The sequence below is a fragment of the Dicentrarchus labrax genome, unplaced genomic scaffold (assembly GCF_905237075.1).
Source record: "Dicentrarchus labrax unplaced genomic scaffold, dlabrax2021, whole genome shotgun sequence".
Lineage (NCBI taxonomy): Eukaryota > Metazoa > Chordata > Actinopteri > Moronidae > Dicentrarchus > Dicentrarchus labrax.
Window position 1 is genome coordinate 7,632,688 of NW_026136701.1, and position 20,572 is coordinate 7,653,259.

Consider the following 20,572-nt stretch of genomic DNA (forward strand, 5'->3'; position numbering starts at 1 on the left):
TCCGGTCTCGTCTTTGCAACTCGCTTTTTTCTCTCTCTAAAACGCATTGTGTGACAGCAATAATCATCTGCGCAAACACAGTGCGCTGCATGGCTGTGTATAGTTATATGGATTAAATGAAACCTTGATGCATAGATGATTTTTAGTAATGGATTTACTTGAGGATTTGTAGACATTTGGAACCGGGTCCTTATAGAACAGGGCCTCGATCCCCATCCCTACTGAAGATTCGGTCCTCTGCAGAACATTGTGTATTTTCTGTGACTTGATAAATGACTGTGTTGCAGGGACCAGCGGCTCTCCTCAGGAGAACTCTCAGAACAACAGCTCCCACCATGGCTCCGACTCGCATGCGACTCAGAGCAAGCCTGCAGACCGGGTAAGACGTTGTCCAGCAGTATCTGATTATATACCCTCAGCATTTCCTGTTAAAATTGCCGTCACGCTATTTGGAAAATGGTATGCGGGGCATTATGTAGAGACATCTCTCCATTTGTGTGTGCTGACATTTTTGTCTCAACAACAGTGCATGATTAATTCATCATATTTATGTAACAGACACCCTGTATAGAGTAGATTGTCTGATTTAGATTGTAGACTTCCTTGTTAAAGAAATTTAATTATCTAATCACATGTCACTGGTTGGACTAAGCAATAAGGCCTTATACTTAATATTTACCCTGACACTGACTGACATTGGTTTATCAGCATAATGAATAGAGGCCATCTAGGTTTATGTGGTATAGTAAACTGATGGTGTTGATGTGTACTGTTATTTGTTTTGAACATTTTGAAATGAGTAAAGTGTAGAGCAGTGCATATGTAATAGTCAGCGTCCTGAAAGGTTAACGAAACAGTGTTTACTAATGTAAACTTGTATGTGCACACATGAGAGAGAGAGATGAGAGGAAAATACATCAGCAGAGGAACACAGGAAGAGACATGGGTGTTATACAGGTCAGATATAGCAAGATTAATAATTAATAATGAACTATTATGTTTTACTCATATATTTTACTAATAGTTATAGTTATGCCATTCTGTCCTCCTCTGCTCTACATTGACGTTCACAAGCCCAGAACTGTTAGATTAGCCCTCAGCTAATGCAAAAATAACTGTCCATTTTTTTGTGGGTCTGCAGTTGTCAAAAACTGCCCCCTCCTCCTCCCAGTGGTAAATGTAAAATCAAACAAAAACTCTTTTGTTTGTAGTAATAGAAGACACTGCTATAATGTCGTATTACTAGTGCTGTCCGCATTTCTCTTAGGGCCATGTAATTTGCTTTCCTCAAGAGAGAAAGCATCAAATAATGTGTTATGGGGGCAGTTTTGTAATTGTAAATAGGAAAAACAGGATATGGGAAACTACATTTTTCTCCTGAAGTTGTTGTAATGACTGGACTTGTCAATATATACGCAGCCATTAATAATAAACATAGCTGTTCCCATCCAGACTGAAAAGCCCTTATCCATTATTAAGAATGTAAAGTGAGGGATGCTCACCTACTGAAGGAACATAGACTTATGTTAGGTGTACTCCATTCGCATATTTTGAAATCATAACATCCGTGGAGGAACATTATTGCATAGTATTTGTGCATGTTTTAGTCCATTTACCTGCAGACCATAACCATACCATTGCTGCTGACTATTTTTCAAACTGTGCTTTAGTGGTTCAGATTTTTAAATGCATTTTTGCTAACGTCCATTCACTTCCATACAGTATGAAATAGGGTTGGAATGGATCAAGTTGAAAAATACCAACGGTTCAGTTCATTAGTCACAAGTTGGGGTGTGTATGTATTGTTCGGTTCATTAGAAATAGGCTATGAGGTCAAAGGCATGGGAGGGAAAAAGCCCTGCACTCAGTGAAAAGTCTCAGTTGGCACAGATGAAGTGTGCAGCTGTCACTCAGTCTTGGAAATGGCAAGTGGACAGACAGAGTAGCTTACATTTAGAGGATCCGTGAGCATTGCTTTGATCTGCTGTACGGGAGCATTATGGTTTAGTGTTACCTGTGACATTTACGGACAAAATGGTGGATAAAATGGCAACTGTGTAAGCACTGCTTCCAAAATGTTGTGTGTGCAGTGTATGCAGTGTGTCTGTCGACAGCGAAAGGAAGAGATTCAGACAGAGCAAAATCTATAACTTTTTATTTACTGTTTTTTTTTTGCCTAATAAATGTTGTTGTCAGTGGTACTCTTTAACTTGTCATAATTTCCCATCTCTCAGCACCAGGACCCGGCAGATGACTGGACAGAACACATCAGCTCCTCTGGCAAGAAGTACTACTATAACTGTAGAACTGAGGTCTCCCAATGGGAGAAGCCCAAGGACCTGTTGGAGAGGCAAGCCCACTTAAATGACTTTACTAACATATGTACATTGAAAGACCATTCCATTTTAACCTGAAACAGCAATGGAGATTCTCATCCTCATGCAGAGTTGTACATTAAAAGGTCACACAGTGCACCGGGCTCAATGGAATATCATTAGCTCAGAGTCTAACTGCTGCCTGCATCTTGCACATTGTCACTGTTGCTTTCTGCTTAATCTGCATCAGGGAGCAACGACAGAAGGACTCAGTCAAGATGGCGACCAACAGTTTCCCCAGGGACATGGATTACAGACAAGAGGCCTTGCAGGACAAAGCCACAACAAGTAAATATATTTTAATTATAAAACCTAAGTATTTATGATATAAGTTTTTTTTAATAGTCATCATGTTGATCATTTTCTGGATAAACATCAAGGAGGGTTTTTTATTGTAATTAATTGTCTGCTGCACATATTTACTCAATATATATTGTGTTAAGTAATACTGTATTCTCCTGCTCCACTCGTCTCCACAGAGACCACATCAGGGGACCAGTCCACAACATCCAACTCCGGCCATTCCTCCTCTTCCTCTTCTTCTCAGAGCCTGAACTCTGCTGCTGGCGCTTTAGGTTCCACCCCCTCCGCCATGTCCTCCTCCTCTTCCTCCTCTTCGGGGCAGGTGCCCCAGTCTGTCCAGTCCCCGTCACCAGCGCTGCTGCAGGACCCCGCCCTCCTGCACCAGCTCCTCCCAGCGCTGCAGGCCACTCTGCAGATGAACAACGGCAGCATGGACATGGCCAAGCTCAATGAGGGTGAGGGCACAAAAGATCAAAGAAACACCAGAGGACTCTTCTTCCACCTCCACACATAATGCAATCTGCCATAGTGTCTTTGTTGATAGTATCATAGGGGTCACCTGCACATAGTGGCTTTAATAAGACCTTTTGGGCTTGATCCTGTGTAACAAATAACACAACACACTTTTGGCTACTGCATTGAATTAACACTGCTAGTTCATGGCTCTGCTTAACACTGGGGCCACCAAGTGTATTGGCCCAAAACAATCATGTGTTCACATCATCTGATATTCTTTTCTCCTACAGAGAGTGGTGCATTATGGGTTGTTTGTAGCCTTGCTGTTGCTAAGCTAGCAAGTGTTTTCAGGTCTTTTTATAGTGTGTTGTTTCAAGTTGACCCTAAAAAAGGTTTCCTATGCAGGACTTTCTGAAGGCTCCTGTGTAACGTGCTTAGGTGCCACAGAGGAAATAAATTAATGATGAGGGACGTCTATAGTGCAGAATCAGACTGTGGATTGAATCATTTGTCAAGCAGCCCAGAATTATTGCTGCCACAGACAACGTGCAGCACAAAATGACGAAAAGATAAATGATAACTGCTACTTTCAAGAGTCTGACAAGAGTAAGTCTGAGTAAGTAGTTTAGTAAGAGGTTTTTTTCTTTTTTCCTTTTTACAAAGGAAAATGCTTTAGGGATGAGGACTCTCTTCTCCTCGGATTAATAGCGTCTGAGGGAAACTTTCCTAACAGGGTTAGTGCAAGAGTGCGTTATAGCTTCAAAAAGTCCAAAACAGGTGTTGGAAAAAGGGAGACCGTCTTATATTCACACCAATACAGTAGCTTGTGTTCACACAGCTGTGGATCTAGTCCTGCTTGAACAATATCTTTCCATCCCTTATCCGTGTGTTTTAATCCTGTTATCGATGGGTGACTGGATTTTGCTGTTCATAACCTGGACGCTTGTCATTTATGATGGATCTCTTCCTATTCTGTGTGAACCTGACATACATGTGTGTGCTCAATGTTTAACCCCCCCCAAGTTCCTCCAGCTGGTAAAATGACATTTACATGAACCGGCTCCCGCGGCTGGTGAAAAGATTAATCTTTCCGTTGATTTGTTCCTTATCTTAACTCTGTTTTCTGACTCAACCATGCGTGTTACTGCACTCACCTGTTGTGTGTCCCTGCGCACTCACCTGTGTGTGTGTGTGTGTGTGTGTGTGTGTGTGTGTGTGTATATGTGTGTGTGTGTGTATATGTGTGTGTGTGTGTGTACATGTTTCCTCTTTCCTCCCTCCAGTCTTGGCAGCTGCTGTCACCCAAGCTTCCTTGCGGTCTGTGCTTCATAAGCTCCTCACTGCTGGACCTGCTTTCAACGTCACTGCTCTGCTCTCAGCTGCTCAGCACTCCAACCAAGGTACGGCCTCCTCGCTGTTTCTCACCATCTGCTACACAAACTAATTTCCCTTTTTAAAAAAAAAAAGAATCCTGCTCTGCCTGTCCCCAAAAATATTTTTTTAATGCATTGTAAAACCCGATTTGTTACCATTTCAGTCCCTTTATGTGATATATACGGGGTTAGACTACAGCTATGTGGATAAACAAAATGTTCACCCATGTATTCCAGTGAGCCTCCTCTGCTGGAACAGAAGACGTGTTGCATAGCGATCCCAAGTGTGAAAGCCTTATTACAGGACTGTAGTCTTTTAATTAGCTTGTCAGATTGTTTGCTGCATTGTTGCCAAACTGATCATTCGTAGGTGATATTCTCCACTCCAAGCAAGGAAATTACTGCAGGGTTGTCATGAGGACTAGTACTGCCGGTGTTGATCAATTTCAGCAATTATTCTGTATTTGTATATGTTTAAGATGATCAGATCAGAAGGAAAGCGTCGTAATGATCTTCTTCTTTTCATCCGTACTGACTTCTGGCTTCCTGTTTCAGCCCAGCACTCCAGTCAGTCGCCTGTCTCTCTGACGTCTGACGCATCATCACCGCGGCCGTATGTCTCACCACGGAACGGCACACCACAGAACAACCAGAAATCCCTTCTGGGCGTGCACCCTGGCAGCATCACATCCTTACAAACAAGGGTGAGTGGCAGAACCAGAAGTAACAAAGAAAAGTCCAGTGTGATGAACGGAGGAGAACTTCCCGTTGCTTGTGACTAACCCAATCTTTCCCTTCTCTCTCCCACTTTTTTTTTTGCCCTCATCTGCGACATCTTTTCTTTCTGGCTTTTGTTTTCATACATATTTTTTTCCTCTCTTGCCATCTGTTCTTCCCCCTTTCAGGGCAGTATGTCTCTAGGTAAACAAGGCTCAGTCTCCCTTTCTCAGACTGCTGAGAAGCGTCCAGAGGACCCCAGAACTCTCCAGCAGAGAAGGTAGAAACACTAGCGCAAATAGTTTGTGATGATGGATTGCTTGGAGGTAAAGCAGACAAATAAAAACAAAGTATTTTCCACAACTAAAAGGACAGTCCATCTCCATTACAAAAACACATTTCACAAAGTAAGACGACAATTAACAGTTTTCATAGGGAGCATTTGGTTGGTAGAAAGTAGTTCCAAAGAGGCCTGTTTACAGCGAGGTCTGTGTATTTAGAGTTTTCTGGAAAGACATGTAAACAGTAAGAAAAGTAATTTATTGCTGCTTGAATCCAATGTGGATGACTGCTATTACATAAATCCATGTGCAGTGTTAGAGCAACACTTGTAATTATGCAGTTCCCTGAACTAGAAGTATGCTCCATCAGAGTCTAGTTATTCACCTTCAAAATATGATGAGCAGTGTTTTGAGTTATTCAGAGATTATAATAAAATGGTATAGACTGAATAATCTGCAGTATCTGTGAGGAATTATGCCAACACATCAGTATTATGCCCACACATCAGTATTCCATCATTAGGGGAACTGCAGTTGGAGTTTATTGGCATTGTGGCATCTACTTAATCTGTTGTCTCGCTCCAACAGCCAGGAGATGCTGTGTACGGGATCAAACATATCTGGTGCTGCATTGCCCCATGTCCCCTCAAGCAGCACCAGCCAAACCCAGGCCGACACCCCCGGGACCTTCACTCCCACCCTGGCAGCTCATTTTGATGAGAACCTCATCAGACATATCCAAGGATGGCCTTCAGAGAACACTGAGAAACAGGTACTGTCCACCACAGAGATGTCCACAAGTTACACAGGTACAAGGTTCATTTATTTATCATTTTATGGCAAAATGCGTGTTGTGGTCCTGTTTGCTACTTGCAAAACAAAAAATTATATAAATGGAGGAATAAATAATAACTCTTTATTTATGGTGGAGTAAGGAAGATGAGTTGAGTTTCTCAGCCTGAGGAAATAAACTGCTCTGCGGTCTGGTGGTTCTGCAGTGGATACTTCTGTATCGCCTGGCAGACGGCAGCGGGGTGGTTACTGTCTTTTAGTATCCTTGGGGCTCTACGCAGGCACCGCACCAATATCACTGACTCTGGGTAGATGGAGACAGGGCTGCTTACCACTGGTTTTTATAGCTGTAGCAGCATCATGGAGCCAGGGAAGCCCAGAGCGTTGGTGGTTTTGTCCAGTCATGAGGCCAGAACAAAAAGGTTATTTCACAAGGTCTACTTGATGTTTCTGAAGTTTTCAGGCTCATGTTTTGGCCTTTCTCAAAGGTTGCAATAAACCATAAAAGCTTAACCATCTACATGACAACTGAGCAACTCCCATCTGCAGAGGAAGGCTGTTAGTTGTGGTTGAAAGCTTGTGAAATACCAGGTAAGCAGTCCTTGTGATGGTATTCTTTCTGTGAAACTTCTACTTTGAAGGTTAAGAATAAACCTGCAGCTCAACTTTCAGTTTTTTTTAGTTCAGAAGCACAAAGTCAGGAAGCTAATGTTGATGTTGTCGCAGTATGTTGACTGTTTGTGAAACTCTTTAGTCATGACTTGACACAAAGCTCTCCTCCCGTTCCGTCAGGCGGCTCGGTTGCGTGAGGACATCCACAACATGGGCAGCTTGTACATGTCTGAGATCTGCACAGAGCTGAAGAACCTCCGCTCCCTGGTCAGAGTGTGTGAAATTCAGGCCACACTGAGGGAACAGAGGTGAGCCCAATGTTACATTTGCACAGAGATCCACATTAACTGGTAAGGACGATTGTGTCACACATTCATGTGCTTGTTCTCCCCCCTAAACTACAGAATCCTGTTTCTGAGGCAACAGAGCAAAGAGCTGGACAAGCTGAAGAACCAGAACTCCTACATGGTGTGAGGAGCTGATCGGAGGAAGAAAGGACTGGGATGGATGGATTACAGTAATGATTAAAAAAGAGGAATAGACATGGACAGCAAGCTGCCACCGCCTGTTTGTTCTCCCTACTAGAGCAACTGAGAGAAGCTGTTAGAAGACAGCGGCTGACAAGGTGAAGCTCCATCATCCTGAACATGTCTTTTTTTTTTTTTTTTTTTTAAAAATTAGTTTTTCCAGTGTCCACCACATGAATTGCTCTCACTGAGAAGTGAAACTGTCGGTTTACCGCGTCGGACACTTTAACCAGTGAACCCAGAGGACCTGAGGCTCTTTTCAAACAGCACCTTTTCGGACTGTGAACCTTGGATTGTGTGTATTGTATTGGGTTAACTTGTTTTCTGGTGTGTTTTTGATGTGTAGTGGTCAGGAAAAGATTACAATTCATTCTTGGGAAAATCAACTAAAACAAAACCATCTCATAATAATTGGCGTGACACAGTTCTGAGGGCGGATTGAACGGACTCGTTCTCTCCCCAGTCCTCTGAAATGGACTTTGTCATGCATTGAAATGTATGGATTCAATGGCAGTGATGTTACTAATGTTATTTTTTATTCACTATACTTGTCAGTGGTTTTGCCATCCCAGTGTGTCTTAGGGCTGGCTGCTTTTACATGTCATGAGATTAGCGAAGACGTTTGGCCAGATCTTTCTGAAAATACTTAAATGTGCTTTGGTTATTTTCGTCCCAGGTGATGGGAATCTGCGTTTTGGTTCCAGTGGTACAAATTTACTGAGGAGTTACGGCTAGTTCTGTCAAACACACTCCAGAAGTTTCAAAGCCATTTTGAAAAAGCCTACATTATTGGACCTAGGTTGGCTGCTAGTACATGAGGTTATAGTCATTCGTAGCCCTGCTGGCCATTTTCTTATCCCTTCCGCTATTTGTCTTTTTTGTATAATTGTCAACATTTTGTTTCACTCCCAAGTCGATTTGGGAAATATTTCATTCCTTTTGTGCAGCTTAGCAAGAGATAAAAGAAAAGTGACTGAGTTTACAGTCATGTAAAGCTAAATTATTGTTGCACATGATTGATTACATCCTTGTAGTCATGATGGAAAATATCAATGGAAAGACAATTTATTTTTTCAAAAAGGTAACCCAAGTTTTTGTTTCTCATTTTTGTTCAGCTGTCATGGCTGCAGCCCTTTTATCAACTGACTCTAGCCAGATTTGGCTACTTTTTTTAAAGGGTTCATTCATGATGAGAGGGTATACTTTTATATAAACATCACATTAAACTGTCGTACACTTCTACACCCATTAAGAAACTTCCTTTGTCTCTCGGCTATTCTTTTCCTTGTCCTTGAATAGTTTCCACCACATCTGATGTGCACACTTTTTGGGGGGGAGGCAAGGCAGTTGGGTTGGGGGGGCTTTGTATTCCATAAAATATGAGAATAAAATATTATACCACACCTCTCGCTTGACTTTTACTTACTGCTTGTGTGTGTGTGTGTGGATGTGGGAAGAATTATGCATTTTATAATTTTGCTAAATTAATGTGTGTAATTATGCAGCTGGTGGAGGGTTAGCGTGATGGCTTTGGGAAATGTAATGTGCAATGAGATCAGGTCATGCAATTACTCATCAGGTGTAGGTGTCCCCATAGTCTTCACTGGTTGGAGCAACTTGTGCTCAGACACACAAGGAGTGTAGCTCCATTGCTGGCCACGAGATGGTGACAGTGAGCCATCATACCTTGAATTTGCTTCTGCTTATTTGTGCATTTTTTGCTCTATCAGATTAAAAAACCTATTACTGTACACGTCACTTTTGAGATGTAGCCTAAAGTGGAAAAAGTCGGAGTTGACCCGTGTTATAACTCCGGGTTGTGTATCAGAGTGGTGTATCTAGGATGACATTGAACTTGGCCTTTTAGTTCGAACACCTCAGCAGCCTTTCCTCCTCGTGCAGCTCCACAGTGAGCTTGTGAGCCTTGTGCGTAGTTGCCCCTCTGAGCGTAGATCAGTTTCAGTCCTCCTTATAGCACAATGCTAAGTTTTTCCTCAACTGCAGTGCTTTTTTCCAGTGGCTGTAAAAATATCTTCTGGTTAAACTGCAGGAATAAAGACAGACAGTACGTTAAGTGATGATAATGATGGATATTTGAGGCTGATACTTTTTACATAAGCACGTAAAGATGTTGATAAAGATTGATTTGGTCTTTAATGAATGATAAGGAGCCATAGAAAAAAATATATACACTATTGAGGCCACATTTAACTACATTGAGCTCACAGGAATACTTAATTGCGTGCGCACAAGATACAGTTCGTACCCACGTTTTGGTTAACTTGTGCACACAAGATGAGTTTGCATACAGAGAGCCAGCACAAGAGGCCGGTCTTTCCCCCCAGTGCAGTGCACCTGCTCCAAGTATTATGCAAGGCATGTTCCGTGTACCCGCATATTCTCTTACACTGATGCAGTGAGCTACCAAGTGCACAAACAGTACCGCTGCTACAGGCCAGACCAGGCAACAGCTGCACCAAGCTTGTAGAACCAAATATATTGCCACGCCACTTTAAATGCCAGAAGCACCACAAACAAAATTCAGTCCACCTCCGTCATACTTGAAATCTCTGACGCAGTTATCTCAAAACAAAAAACAAATAAAACTGAGACTATCTGCATGGATCAACACCACTAGAGTATATTAATGTCATTTAGACACTGAAACATTGACCCCACAGACTGTAGATGTGCTGTTATACGTGTGCTTTAGTGTCAGTATTGCACTTCTAATTAGATTTGCATATAAATTCAATAATGTCTTTCAACTTAAAAGGTTGTGCACTGATGAAGTTAAGAGACGTTTCTTTTCCTCTTTTAACATCAAGTAAATTAAATTCTGCACTGGAGAATTCTTGTTTTAAGGTTGGCCAGCTTCAGATGTGTTCAATGGTTAATTTGTCTCTTATGTTGACACGTTTGATCTCTTAAATTTCAGTGAACTGCAAGAATGAGCATGACCAGGGTGTCAGTGTTACTTAGAATATTCTTGTTTGTACCATCTAGTAGTTGGGGTACGGTTATACTTTGTTGCTTTGCTGCTGGGAAAGTTTAGGGATTCACAGCCAACATAGGAACACCTTTCTATACTTTTGCGCTGGTCAGCAGTGGCCCCTTTGAGATTTGGAGCCAATTAATCTTTTTTATGCTCCCTGAAACTGCTTATTGTGTATTCACAATTTACCCTCGATTTCATTTATTATCATTTAATCATAGCACAGCACCTGAGACTTTTTCTAGTTGATGTATCAGCAGCCATATGTGCAGCCGTCACCAAATGTGTCTACTAGAGCTGCTTCATTTGTCCTCATATAGAGTATTATCAGAGGGCACGGAGAGATTGCAGTGAGTTGCTCTCATGACTAACTAACCTGCAACAGTCTCCGCTTTCTATTACAGCTTCATCTCTAGCATATAGCAGTAAACACAATTAAAATCCCCTCATTGTGTGATCCGCGACTCAGAATAGACCCATTAGTTTAAGGCTGGTTCTGACCTGAGATAATGAAGAGCCTGACAAGGAGTTAGTTGTTCTAAATTGTTTTTCTTTTATTTCTGTGGTTATGGCTGTCTTTTTCACCATTTACAGCAGTGACACATTGTGTTTGTATAATCCTGTTGGTTAAGTCAAGCATATTTATACTTGCTTCCTGAATCACAGCTCATAATGAATCTCAGGCTGTGTGATGAATTCAAATGCCTTTTCCCTATGTTAATGGAAAAGAGAAGTTAACTCGGCTTCTTCATAGGTCTGCAGCCAAACCTCAACCCCAGAATGCAGCATCACTGCATCACTGCTGCCAACACCTGCTCCAAGCTACCATCACAGTGCTGGTTGTAGTTGTTTCTGTATTTTCTCAACCAGGGTGGAGATGTGAGATGACCATGACAGGTTCTCTGTGATGTTGATTCCCAGGAACCTAAAACTGTTCACCTGCTCCACCTCAGCTCCTCTGATAGGGGATGTCACAGGGCAGTGGGACAGGGCAGTCTTTGGCTCTTTTTTCCTAAAATCGGCTCCTTTGTTAGTTGGTGTTGAGCACTTAGCTGTTATCTGTGCCAGTCTGCTAGATTATTGATTTGATATGAAGTCTCATCATTGTTTGAAATCCTGCCAATGATGCTTGTGATGGTAGCCTCATCATGGTGCCTGAGAACCCGTCAGAATCAGAATCGGGTTTATTGCCAAGTAAGTTTACACATAGAGGAATTTGCCTTAATGCCTTGGTGCATAAGAATTCCAATCAAGGAATTTTAAAACCGGGATATTTGCAACGTGCAAGATAGAGAACCAACAGAAGTGCGTTAATGAAAGACAAGACAAGAGTGTGGAGGGATTTTTGTTTCTTCTTTGGTATATGCAAATGTTTTATTTATCTATGACAAGATTGTAAAATGTTCCTACCAAAGCAATGAAAATGTAACAACTAACATACTTTATAGCAGGATAGGTCAGAGCATTACCATTGCACTCGTTATTTGGTTTAACTGAACTTTTACTTTTCATCATTTTATATTACAAAGGTGAACTATTTTTTCTCATGTCAGCAGAAATGTAAAACTCTGTCTGAACAAGATATTGCCCCTTTTGCCCCAAGAGGCAGCGCAGAAATATTGCACTTCATCATTCCTTAAACCCTGATAGGCTTGATCACTGTCACCTTATATAACAGCCAATATATCTCCACACCAGTTTGATTGATAGATCCCATTGCCCCTGCCTTCGATCCTTCAGTGTTCGCTTCATACTGCGCAGGTGAAAGGTCATCTTCGTCTGCGCTTACCTTCTCTGTTCAGTCTGTTGTCTCATGGGGACTTTTGTAACGCCTCCTCACATGTCGAACCTCAATCAGCCGGTCATCAGTCAGAGTATGTGAGACACTGAGCAGTCCCTGTGTCCTATGGCCTCTTTCGCCAGCAGTGTCCTTGGGGTGCATGGGTAACTGTGCTGATGACCTGCCATACTATATTTATCACTGTCAGATGTTTATTTATGGGTACCCCTGATCCAAGCTGGCCAGCTGTGGGCTCAGCCATTAGCCCTGTTTCTCCATTCGCTGCTCCTCCCCTCTGCTCTTCAATTAGTCCTATCTCAACCTCCTGGCATTTCTCCTCATCCCACCCCTTTCTCCTTGTTTTTCTATCGCCCTCTCTTCCCCTCTGTCCTTGTCATCTTCTTCACCCTTCCACTGACCATTTCCAACCCCCGACATCATCGACTCCCTACTACTCCTCTCCCATCGTCCCTGCCAGGGGGGGTTACATTAAAGTGACCGATCTCCCCTCAAACTGAACTCAACATCGAAGGGGGGTAAGCTTTGGTTGACTTTGTAAAACTTTTGATAAATGAGAGACCTGATGGCCAGTGCCTTTTAAAGCTCACATCATTTAGACTGTCATTGAGACATGTGGGGTGAGAGTGTGAGAGTGGGACATGTGTCATTATGCTGGCTCTCTGAATGTAGCACATGAGCCGTTAAGATTTTAGTACACACTGTCTTTGATTATCTGTTCTACATTAGAATGGTAATACTTGTGGACTGATGGTTGGAGGTGGATGTGTCTTAAATGTCTTAAATCAAATATGTTGGTGTGCTATGAATCATATCTTTGCCTCCTACCATCAGGAAGGAGGTATACCTCCTGAAAACGTGCCAGGTCTAACAGATACCTGAGATCATTTGTACCATCAGCTGTTGGGTTTCTCAACAAACTATAGGTCATCTTCCATCCCTGTCCATGTCACAGTACATTTTTTCACTTTTTATTTTTATTCTATATATATATATATATATATATATATATATATATATATAGTGCACATGTGTATTTATGCTTTTATCTATTCATCATTTCATGTTTTTATGTGTTTTTGTGTGAATGTGTATGTGTTGGCTACCTGTTGTGAACCAAATTGCCCCTTGGGGACATTAAAGATATTTCAATTCAATTCAATTCAATCTTGTGATTTAATTCCTCAGGCCCACTGTAATCCTGGAGGCCACCTTAGCTGTGATATGTAACAGAAGCTTGGGCAGCAGCGCAGTCCATATGAGTCCCATGGTCCATATTATTAAAATTATTTCCATTATTAAAGGCCCTGAAAAACACCTTTACTCAATCAGCTTCTGCCTGTGAGCCATGGGTGATTTTACATGAGAGGTCTCTGTGCTTTTCTCACAGTGAAAAGTTTAGTGATAAACCCACAGAGATCTTGCAAACTTTCTTTTAAAGTGAAAAAACTCTTAAAAAACCGACTGTACGCTACCCGCCTAGCACCCAACAGCAGACAGACAAGTTAGCGATTAGCAGGTGGACATAGTGGAGCGTTTAGCAACGGATATTTTACAGTTAAACCAAAACTGCCCTTTTATATTAAGACTTACATTTATCAAGTGACCAGCAACAAGGCTCCAAATGAATGTTAATGTTGCTCTGTGTCTGCTGGATGTGTAAATAGGAAACTGTTAACCAGCGAACAAGTTTGCAATATCAAAGGTGATAGATGTATCAGTGTTGGGTTCACAGGATATATTGGTGGAAGGGCAGAAATTGGATATAATATATATAGGTATGTTTTCATTAGTGTATATTTGTGTATTAGTGTATGCAGGCAGAGCCATGTTTCTACAGTAGCCCAGAACAGAAAAAACAAACACTGGCTATGGCACCTTTCCTGTTTTTTGTGAATTTCACGGCCACCATAGTTTCTCCTACATGTTTGGAGTGTGAGGCGAGGGGGTTGTAATCTTCAACTATACTGGTAGATGCCACTAAATCCTACACACTGGTCCTCTGAGGAACAACTTAATTCATTTTTTCTTATTAGTCAAGAATATTTATTGTTAAAGAGAAATACTAAACTAAGTTTTCAGGGGCTTTAAGATAACAATGATAAGCTGATACATGACAGCAGCAAGAAAGGGGTATTGCAATAGGTTCATAGGAGAATGCCATTCATTGTTATCTGAGAGTACATTTCCCAACAATACGTGAAGTGTAACCCTCTCTTACTTAGAAAAGTCTGTTTTAATGCATGGAGTGATCTCTGCAGAACCATGAGAGATTTGTCATTTACCAATGGAAACACTGTCTCATACACTATTCAAATCACAACTCAACCTCTCTCTGGCAGTGGAGCACCTAAAAATTACAACAAACGCACCCACAGTTGGAATTGCCTTTCTGCAAGTGTCTGTATACATCTTTTATTTGCTTTCATTTATTTCCCAGACTAATCTATGTTTTCCAGCCCAGGGACTTCTGAAATCTGCCTAAACATTGATACTGTAGCTCATCTTTTAAATGACTTGCACACATAATGCATAAAAACCTATTATTTTTGAGAGTTGATGACTTTTTGCCCCAAACCACAATTCCATGGAATTATTCTGTTGCGTAACCATCCCAGTAAAAAACTGTTGAAATAACAGAGGCGAGGTGTTTTTGTTAAGACATCTCAGGATAGCAGACGTGGTGTGCAATTTAGAGTTGCAGTAGATTTCTTTACCTGTTAATCAGATACATATGACCTGATACAAACCTGCTCAATTATACATTTACTGTAGTTCTGATTGTTTGCAAGATAGAGGAATGTATCTAATGCATATATAAATAAAAATCCACAAATGGGTGAAGTGTACAAGTGGGCAGGATATTGGTGATTGTCAGCCTCATTATGACTGTCAGACACTGTAACAATACAGACTTACCACAGGGGAGTGCTGTTAGTCAGTGGTCAGACCGACTGACAAAGTTTAACAGAAAATTAGTTTCTCATGGGCTGCCTTGCTCCAAGTGTGAGTTGATGACATATTAGAGCAAATTACTGTCTGGTGTGCATCCAGAGAGGAAATTAGTGCTTTAACCACATTATAAAAAAGAAAAATAAACAGAACGATTTAGACATTGTTATGATATTTGGCCTCAGGATAGACAAAGAATCATAAAGGTTTCTAAATAGGAGATAAAAAAGAAAAGATCAAAGCCTGACTATTGGCTCTTTTTCTTATCTTATCTTACATTATTTGGACTTGAATGAATCTACCTTACAGTGGATCTGAACAGCGAGGCTGGAAAGTCAGGTGCTCTCAGGAGGTGCTGTAGGTTGCTGTGGATCTGAATCACAGTTATTACCACCTCACTCACACTGGAGGATTCATGGTCCAGGCTTATGGCAGGCAGCACATATTATGACCATTTCCAGAGGTCACTGAAGCAGCCAAAGCGCATTTGGGACCTCACTAGGGCCTACAATGTCTTAATTGCGTTAACAGTTGAAGACTGTTTACTGATACAGGTTTGTAGATATTTGGTTGGTTGTTGCAAGCTAAAAGGCAAAAATCCCTCTTGTCTTCTGTAAATCTGATCACATTGCTTAAGCATTCAAAAGATGTAGGGGTTCATTTAAACTAATTTTCACAGAGAGGATTATGCTTTTATGTGTTGTGCTAGATGTTTTTCACTTGTCTAACATTAAATGAAGAAGAACCTGTTTGGAGAATCCTGTCATATTCCACCTTTATATAGTCACATACACATGAGAGCCATTAAGAGAGACTATCAAGTAGTAGGACTAGTTGCTGGGTAGTTCCCCTTAACAAAGGGAGGTTTTCAACACTTCAGTACAACAAAGTTGGTGTGATTAATTGTAGGTGACATATGCGGCATTTCCCTGGCCTTTCAAATAGGTTTTAGAAGAAGGTCATGTGTATTTTGTTTTTAATAATTGTTCAACAGCAACACAAAAACAGTTTCTCTTGCTACATGGACTGGCTTAACAGCTTGCCTGACCTGTATATTCCTCTTGGAACTGTTCTATTGCTTTATTGTAATTTCACTGTAATCCTAGACATCAACTAAGCACTGGGATTAAAGCATCAGGCGTGCTGTAAAACCTGTTTTCGATAATGATTGTCCCATCCAATAACCAATAAAGTAACTCCACCCCGGGTCATGAGAATGTGTTAAAGGCATTTTAAAAAGCCCTGAGCTGACAATACTGAACTGAAAATGCCACAACATTAAACCCCACAGCTGAACTGTAAATGTTAATGCTGAACAATAATAAATAGCTGGGAAATTCTCAGACAGCATGAAACTGGACCAATTAGCCTTCTGATAACAATGGTCAATTAGCTGGCGAATAATTGCAAAGCAAAACTATTATTGTTTCAAGTAGTACAGCACTTTTGTATGGCTCATGGGGCTCCAATTTGCCTAATGTGACTAAGGTTTTACTTTAATAATATATTAAAAAAATGTAATTAAGTGCTTCAACAGCCAAGAGTTTCCTGCCTCACCAGTGGGTCCTCTTCTACTTGAAAGTGTGAACAGGGAGCACTGTGGACAGGATACAGGACAACAGGAACAGGATAATGGTAGATGCTAAAACGTAGTAGTAGTAGAAGCAGTTGAAGAGGCAGAAACTTGTAAAACTGACTCAGTAACGTCAGTCAGTGAGATATTGAGCTTAAGATTCTCATCTCATCAACCTCACTGCAGCTTTTAACAACATCAACCACACCATTCTTCTCTCCCATCTTGAATTCTCTCTCAACATCACCGGTACTACCCTCTCCTGGCTAAATTCATATATAACAAGCACACAACAGTTCATCAACATCAACAAATATAGCTCCTCCACTGCTCCTGTGTCCCAAGGCGACCCCCAGGGTTCAGTGCTTGGCCCCCTCCTGTTCATCTTCTATATCAAGGATTCTCAACTTGCTTTGACTGAGGACCACATTTTCAAAATGACAGGAGACCAGGGGCCAGTTAATAAACAAACACTCTGATGCCAAACTCCTGTCCCCACTACTCAGGACCAAGCACCGGACCTGGAGTGACAGCCTCTTTTTTTGCCCTCTCCATCTGGATCTACTATCCCAAACACTGGCCATAGATATGGTCATTCTACAGATTCTTGTTTTAAAACAAGTCAACTGGAAACATAAAATTAGGTGGAGCTTAATTAGCTAGCTAACTACAGCTCAAATCTGCAGTTTTAATTTCATGTGGCAAAATCAGTCACCGGCCAGAAATGAGAAGCTGCTTTTGTCTATCTGTCTGAAATCAAGGATACATTGTTTCAGACTCACACAGAGGAGTGTTTTGTTGCTTATGAATTCAACTTTTTATTTAAAAGAGGAAGATTGGGCTATTTTTTCTTTCAACAGTTACACTCCCTTTTTTACCAGATGACTTTATGTTTATATGTGTAAAGCTTACAGGAGTAATGTCTCCAAAAAGCAATTTTAATCAAGTCTTTATGTCATCACATAAATAAATATCAATGAGCTGTGCAATGTGCAGTCCAATCAGCAGATTTCTTCCTACTTTACGGTAGCTTGATTTCCAGCAAACCCTAGAGCCGGCCCTAAATGTTCCACCTATTTTGGCTTCAGCATTCAGTGCAGTTAAACACAATTCAAGAGATTTTAGAAATGTAACATTATCAACCATAAAATATTTGTCTAAAGGTCTACTCAATAGATGTCTTGTCTAAAAGCGCAATCAAAAGTTTTGCTGGTTTGACCCAACTTCACGACTGTTGAGCAGCTCTGCTCTGCCTTTCTGCATCAATGTACTTTTGTCCTCCATCTTTACTTCTGATCAAATGTTGGCTAACTTAACATTGCAAAGGAACATAGCTCTACTTCTACAATGTAACATATCTACTTTCCTCCTCTTTACTATTTCTCCCCCCATTGTTTGTAATAAACAAAAATGTTGTTTTTTTGGAAAATATATCTCTAAAAGGATCTGGCAGCTGGCGAGGGTTTGCGAGCCAGGAGACTGGCTGCACTGATAATACACTGCACTCCACAATGAAAAACATATCCCTTTGTAATTTGTACTTTGGCCAGGCTGAACCAAGGCCACCGGTGGAAATAGAAAGAAAAGGAGTGTCTCTCAAGTTTGCATTTTATTTTTCTGATCATTCGACAAAACAACATTAAATGCTGATTCATTGTGATGCGTCTGAGAAGCTGCCACACCAGCAATCTAACTCAGAGTGTGTAGTCCTGATGCCAAATTACAGGCTTGCACGACAATAGTCTGATGAAGCCAATTTGATTGCGAGAAACACTTTGCAGAACAATAAAACACTTATCACAGTGTGAAGTTACTTTTGAAACACTCCCTGACACCTGACCCCTGACTGGACAAAATGGAGCTCAATGAATGGGAGGAAAGCTTTAAAGCAATATTAAAAAGAAAGAAGACTTACAGGGTTTATTGTTGGAGTGTCTGTGACTGACACAGCTGAGGTGAGATTGCAGTTCTTCACCTGTCATTCTTGTCTCTGCAATTTACTCTAGGATAATATTTGCTGTATATCTGACTAGCGTCGAAGATCATTTTTGCTTTCACATTTTAAGTGACTTGTTATACCAGCATGGATTTATATTTTTTGTTTTGCTTACACTATAACAGTGTCTGATACTGCAGCCAGAAACTTACAAGTGATGGACACTTGCTGGTGCATTGCAACAATTCCTTCCTTTTACAAAGATTTCTGACCACGGTGACATACACTTAAATGTGATTGAAAATATTCTTTCAGTCTATTAGACACAAACAGAGATAAACATAGAGACAAAAGAACCCAAATTGAACTTGGGGTAGAAAAAAAGTGTTAACTGTGGGAGTAATTTAGGATGCAAGGAGTCACACTGTTGTAATGATACACTGATAATCAAATGAAGTTTGTACTCTTAAAGAAGGCTGAATGCTCAACTAAATTAAGTATTGATCTCCCCTGAGCTGGGAACCTTGCAGAACAAATGCGCACGTGTGAAGGGAGGTGAAGAAGAAGAAGAAGAGGGAGAAGGGGCGGCTGTTCCTTGTGTTTAGGTTTGCTTTCTTTTCCATTTTCCCTCATTTAGCTGATACCTCTCCATCCACTACATCACTTCCAAATGCAAGCTGAGCTGAAGATGGAGAGGGCAGTTGTGTGGAAACAGCTGAATAGGAATTTCCTTTCCAGTGTAATTTTCCCCCATAAAGTGAAGGGAACATCAATGTCCCTGTCACCTGAAAAGCCAGTAAGTGTATGTGATGCCATAAAACTGGCCCAGCAACCAGTGACAGCCTGTTTTAATTCTATATTGTGACAAACACAAAAAAATGAATCAGGACTTCAAGGTAAAAACATTGAATGGATGCTCTACTAAATCTACCGTCTGGCTTCAGAGTGTACACATAACATATGGTCTGGTAGCTTAATTGCAGCACTTATTGAAGATCCCATCATCTCCTGGCTGCAGGTGTTGGGTCCTTCAGCCTTGTGTGTTCATTTGATAGACAACAAATGGGAATCAGGGAGCAAAATAGATGCCTCTCATATATGGACAGACAGCAGTGTGTGCACAAAATACACGACATTCTTAATTACAGTATTCACTCACAGTCTTCCCCTACAGTATTGCGTAATACAGTGGAAGCCAAGCACACTAAGTTACAAATTGAGAAAAGTCAGAGAAAATGTATGGCTTACTGCCAGAGTTTGAACAACAGTGAAAAGACGAATGTGTTAAACAGCGTTTTCATACCTTTTCCCCAAGACACTTTATTCTTTACTGAAAGACCTGAGAGAAGATACAGCTCATCTCCTCAGCCTCACCACTGTGGTGCTGAATAAATAAAAAGGGCATCATCGTGAGGAATGAATTACTCTGTCCACCTCTCTTACATGTCCCTACAGATTCTGATTATAACTAATCCTGTCAGTAGCCGCCAATGGAAGACAATCCTAGCTGTGCCTGACTTAATTGCACTGAGACCATTTCTTTGTCTTTCTTCCACACATACATCAATACCTTTGAAATAAACGCGGGTCCATATGGGGAAGTCATTTGTAGAGAGCAACATGCCTGAGAAGGGAATAAGGGTGTTTGAAAGCATACATTGATTACACTTGTGGGTGATGCTTTTGATTTCAGAATAAGATACCAAATAAACAATGCTGTACAGTAAAGGAGAAATGAGCAAAATGCCTCAGAGCAATAGGTTTAGATCTCTTTAGCTCTCTGCAATTACAGGGTACTTATATATTAATAATTAACATCCATTACATGTGATATAATTACAATTAGGGAAGCACATGGGAATGTGGTCTACTGAGTGAGTCT

At 41.0% G+C, this 20,572-nt stretch overlaps 1 protein-coding gene across 3 annotated transcripts in view; it reads left to right on the forward strand.

Moving 5' to 3' along the window:
• The window catches only part of LOC127369013 (WW domain-containing adapter protein with coiled-coil), a 12,774-nt gene extending 4,082 nt beyond the window's left edge, over positions 1-8,692 (forward strand). Inside the window, exons 4-13 of one of the 3 annotated variants that reach the window (XM_051410141.1) lie at positions 288-379; positions 2,235-2,350; positions 2,566-2,663; positions 2,855-3,133; positions 4,418-4,534; positions 5,063-5,211; positions 5,413-5,504; positions 6,094-6,277; positions 7,090-7,217; positions 7,314-8,692. In XM_051410141.1, coding sequence (XP_051266101.1) covers positions 288-379; positions 2,235-2,350; positions 2,566-2,663; positions 2,855-3,133; positions 4,418-4,534; positions 5,063-5,211; positions 5,413-5,504; positions 6,094-6,277; positions 7,090-7,217; positions 7,314-7,383 — 1,325 coding nt within the window. In that variant the 3' untranslated portion in view covers positions 7,384-8,692. Of the gene's footprint in view, positions 1-287; positions 380-2,234; positions 2,351-2,565; positions 2,664-2,854; positions 3,134-4,417; positions 4,535-5,062; positions 5,212-5,412; positions 5,505-6,093; positions 6,889-7,089; positions 7,218-7,313 lie in introns of those variants that run through there. The other 2 variants (XR_007886018.1, XM_051410142.1) reach the window with 2 other exon arrangements.
• Positions 8,693-20,572: the final 11,880 nt, after the last annotated feature.